Source organism: Salvelinus alpinus, chromosome 3 (genome assembly GCF_045679555.1).
Source record: "Salvelinus alpinus chromosome 3, SLU_Salpinus.1, whole genome shotgun sequence".
Taxonomy (NCBI): Eukaryota; Metazoa; Chordata; class Actinopteri; order Salmoniformes; family Salmonidae; genus Salvelinus; species Salvelinus alpinus.
Window position 1 is genome coordinate 101,272,976 of NC_092088.1, and position 5,000 is coordinate 101,277,975.

The window sequence follows — 5,000 nt, forward strand, 5'->3', positions numbered from 1 at the left end:
AGGTAGGCGCCCCAACCAGGTAGGCTCCCCAACCAGGTAGGCTCCCCAACAGGTAGCCGCCCCAACAGGTAGGCGTCCCAACAGGTAGGCGCCCCAACCAGGTAGGCGCCCCAACAGGTAGCCGCCCCAACAGGTAGGCGTTCCAACAGGTAGGCGCCCCAACCAGGTAGGCGTCCCAACAGGTAGGCGCCCCAACCAGGTAGGCGCCCCAACAGGTAGGCGCCCCAACAGGTAGGCGCCCCAAACAGGTAGGCACCCCAACAGGTAGGCGCCCCAACAGGTAGGCGCGCCCCTGTCCTCTGGTTGTCTCTAACCCAGGACCTGCCTCGTCTCTGGCACATAGCTAACATTCCTTTACGGTGTTAAGGTGTGTATTTAACATTCTTTCAAAACCACACAATGCCTGAGGCAGACCGGAGGCAGAGAGACAATCTGGGACAACTTGTCTGTATTCTGTTTGTCCACACGGGATACTGTGAATCTATGTCAACTTCCTCTTTGACAACACATGCATACATTAGTAATGTGTATGAGTCATAGCTGTATGATACGGTCACATCGCCACAGTGTGGTAAAACAGTATAATATCCTACACACGAAACAGAACAAAATCAAATATTTAATGTGTGTGTGTTTTAAAACAACCGGTACTTACCAAGGAATCAAACACCAGGGTGTCAAACGTGTCGCTGTCTGAGTTCTCCATCATAATGTTAAACAGGGCATCAAGGGTGTCTTGCAGAAACTGTAACGACAGGAAACACAACGTGTTACAACAGAGAGAGGATTTAGTCCGCGTCTCAAACGGCACTCTATTCCCTTATAGGGCTCGGCCAAAAGCAGTACACTATATGGGCAAGAGGTTGCCATTTGTGAAGCACATGTCATTTTTTAAAAAATGCATAAACATTCATTCCCATCCCCTAGTCAGACTCGGGTGGCGTGCATATCGTCCACGGGTTCCGAGTATATTACTCGCTATACAACTCAGTCCCTGGACAATAAAGTATACGAGCTCAGGGCGAGGATCACCTTCCAGAGAGACGTCAGGGACTGTAACATACTCTGTTTTACGGAATCATGGCTCTCTTCTGGATTTATTGTCCCCCTCAATTCAGCCAGCGGGGTTCTCCGTCCACCGAGAGGACAGGATTAAACAACTCTCCGGGAAAAAGAAAGGCGGAGGGATTTGATTTATGATTAACAACTCATGATGTGATTGTGGTAACGTACAGGAAGTATTTTCGTTCTCCCGATCTGGAACACCTCACCATCAAATGCCGACCACATTACCTCCCAAGATAATTCCAGTTTACTGCCTATGTGCAAACTGGAAACTGGGTTGGGTGAATAAACTTGATTTGAGCGTTTCATAGTTGTCCGGTGGTTTTTCCCTCTTGTTTATGTAGAACCTAACAAAACGGAGGACATTTTTTTGGGGGGGGCAGAATTCTGCATGCAAATTCTCAATTTGGTGTTTGTCCCATTTTGTGAATTCTTGGTTGGTGAGCAGAACCCCAGACCTCCCAACCATAGAGGGGGTGTGTTTCCTGAGACAGACGTCATTAAGCTGATAGTATAGTTTATTCCAAAAAAAAGTGAATTTACAGGGAGAAGACTGCCAAGGTATAACAGTGAGCCTTGTCAACACTGATCAAGGGTGAGATACTAAAACGGAACCTCTACACAGAGAATACAAACCCTTTCCTCTAGGACTCAGAGTCCCAAGCTGCTTTCTTGGTCAGGTCTCCCCTTGAAAGAGGTCAGTTGACCTCAAATGGGTCGAACTGGTTCAATAATACAAATGTAAAAACTCCTAATGGGTCATATTGTGTTACCTATGAACTTTGACCTCTCACCTTGACGACCTCTCCTCCCTCGACCTTCATCAGCTGTCGAAGGTTCTGTTGTAGCAGGCTGGTGTTGGAGCGCCACTTCAGCAGACCCAACAGATCCACTGTACGAGACATAACAAACAGAAGAGAGGACAGGACTAATGTTACTACAGCAGACCCAACAGAACCACTAGACATAACAAACAGTAGAGAGGACAGGACTAATGTTACTACAGCAGACCCAACAGAACCACTAGACATAACAAACAGAAGAGAGGACAGGTCTAATGTTACTACAGCAGACCCAACAGAACCACTAGACATAACAAACAGTAGAGAGGACAGGTCTAATGTTACTACAGCAGACCCAACAGAACCACTAGACATAACAAACAGTAGAGAGGACAGGTCTAATGTTACTACAGCAGACCCAACAGAACCACTAGACATAACAAACAGAAGAGAGGACAGGACTAATGTTACTACAGCAGACCCAACAGAACCACTAGACATAACAAACAGAAGAGAGGACAGGACTAATGTTACTACAGCAGACCCAACAGAACCACTAGACATAACAAACAGAAGAGAGGACAGGACTAATGTTACTACAGCAGACCCAACAGAACCACTAGACATAACAAACAGAAGAGAGGACAGGACTAATGTTACTACAGCAGACCCAACAGAACCACTAGACATAACAAACAGAAGAGAGGACAGGACTAATGTTACTACAGCAGACCCAACAGAACCACTAGACATAAACAGAAGAGAGGACAGCCTAATGTTACTACAGCAGACCCAACAGAACCACTAGACATAACAAACAGAAGAGAGGACAGGACTAATGTTACTACAGCAGACCCAACAGAACCACTAGACATAAACAGAAGAGAGGACAGGACTAATGTTACTACAGCAGACCCAACAGAACCACTAGACATAACAAACAGAAGAGAGGACAGGTCTAATGTTACTACAGCAGACCCAACAGAACCACTAGACATAACAAACAGAAGAGAGGACAGGTCTAATGTTACTACAGCAGACCCAACAGAACCACTAGACATAACAAACAGAAGAGAGGACAGGACTAATGTTACTACAGCAGACCCAACAGAACCACTAGACATAACAAACAGAAGAGAGGACAGGACTAATGTTACTACAGCAGACCCAACAGAACCACTAGACATAACAAACAGAAGAGAGGACAGGACTAATGTTACTACAGCAGACCCAACAGAACCACTAGACATAACAAACAGAAGAGAGGACAGGTCTAATGTTACTACAGCAGACCCAACAGAACCACTAGACATAACAAACAGAAGAGAGGACAGGACTAATGTTACTACAGCAGACCCAACAGAACCACTAGACATAACAAACAGAAGAGAGGACAGATGTTATTTAACCTTTATTCACATGTAACTGTGATTTACAATGACAACCTGACATTTAGAGGACAGATGTCAGCTCTACTCAACATCTGAGACAAACCTTGTAGATTGGACTGAATGAGATTAACAGGAAGACAGGTTTTATACACTGCACGAGGACGCTTTCTGCACGAGGACGCTTTCTGCACGAGGACGCTTTCTGCACGAGGACGCTTTCTGCACGGGGACGCTTTCTGCACGAGACGCTTTCTGCACGGGGACGCTTTCTGCACGGGGACGCTTTCTGCACGAGACGCTTTCTGCACAGGGACGACGCTTTCTGCACGGGGACGCTTTCTCCACGGGGACGCTTTCTGCACGGGGACGCTTTCTGCACGGGGACGCTTTCTGCACGGGGACGCTTTCTGCACGGGGACGCTTTCTGCACGGGGACGCTTTCTGCACGGGGACGACGCTTTCTGCACGGGGACGACGCTTTCTGCACGGGGACGACGCTTTCTGCACGGGGACGAAGCTTTCTGCACGGGGACGACGCTTTCTGCACGGGGACGACGCTTTCTGCACGGGGACGACGCTTTCTGCACGGGGACGCTTTCCGCACGGGGACGACGCTTTCCGCACGGGGACGACGCTTTCCGCACGGGGACGACGCTTTCCGCACAGGGACGACGCTTTCCGCACGGGGACGACGCTTTCCGCACGGGGACGACGCTTTCCGCACGGGGACGACGCTTTCCGCACGGGGACGACGCTTTCCGCACGGGGACGCTTTCCGCACGGGGACGCTTTCCGCACGAGGACGGTCAGTCCACCTTGGAGGGATTAGACAACTGGCAGAGCTTGTTAAAACATTCATCTCTATGTATTAAGCTGTGTTATGTTGAAGTATTGATGGCATCACTCAGGACAATCTGTGGGTCTTGAGACCATAATAAATTCAGATACAGCTGGAGCCAGAGAGGAGAGAGGAGAGATGGAGAGGAGAGATGGAGAGGAGAGTCGTTGCATAGCATTGTATTGAATGAATGAAAACAAAAAGTAAAATAGGTAGTGAAGAGCATTCTCTGTTTGAGCTGGAGGAGACACATCACATACTGAGCTGGAGGAGACACATCACATACTGAGCTGGAGGAGACACATCACAAACTGAGCTGGAGGAGACACATCACAAACTGAGCTGGAGGAGACACATCACATACTGAGCTGGAGGAGACACATCACATACTGAGCTGGAGGAGACACATCACATACTGAGCTGGAGGAGACACATCACATACTGAGCTGGAGGAGAAACCTATCTAGTCAGTGATGGAGACGGAGTCCACCCACTGTTGATAGGCACTACTGTAGCCTACTCTCTATCAAGCAGGAGAAAGCAATTTGGCCCTGACAGGCTGCTGATCCAGTCTTGTCTCTAAACACACAGCTCAGTAGTAAATGACGTCCGTCACAGATGAGTCCTGACTGGTGAGGCTACCTGGTCCCCAGCCTCCCTGCTGATCGGCAGGTAGCCTGGTGGTTAGAGCAGGTAGCCTAGTGGTTAGAGCAGGTAGCCAAGTGGTTAGAGTCAGGTAGCCTAGTGGTTAGAGCAGGTAGCCTAGTGGTTAGAGCAGGTAGCCTAGTGGTTAGAGCAGGTAGCCTGGTGGTTAGAGCAGGTAGCCTAGTGGTTAGAGCAGGTAGCCTAGTGGTTAGAGCAGGTAGCCTAGTGGTTAGAGCAGGTAGCCTAGTGGTTAGAGCAGGTAGACTAGTGGTTAGAGCA

The 5,000-nt window shown here is 48.7% G+C and overlaps 1 protein-coding gene across 1 annotated transcript in view; it reads right to left on the reverse strand.

Moving 5' to 3' along the window:
* dock1 (dedicator of cytokinesis 1) overlaps positions 1 to 5,000 on the reverse strand; it is an 800,130-nt gene that overhangs the window by 508,614 nt on the left and 286,516 nt on the right. Inside the window, exons 19-20 of the mRNA XM_071394671.1 lie at positions 1,860 to 1,957; positions 656 to 745 (exon numbers count right to left, since the gene is read on the reverse strand). Of these exons, the coding sequence (XP_071250772.1) occupies positions 656 to 745; positions 1,860 to 1,957 (188 nt within the window). The remainder of the gene's footprint in view (positions 1 to 655; positions 746 to 1,859; positions 1,958 to 5,000) is intronic.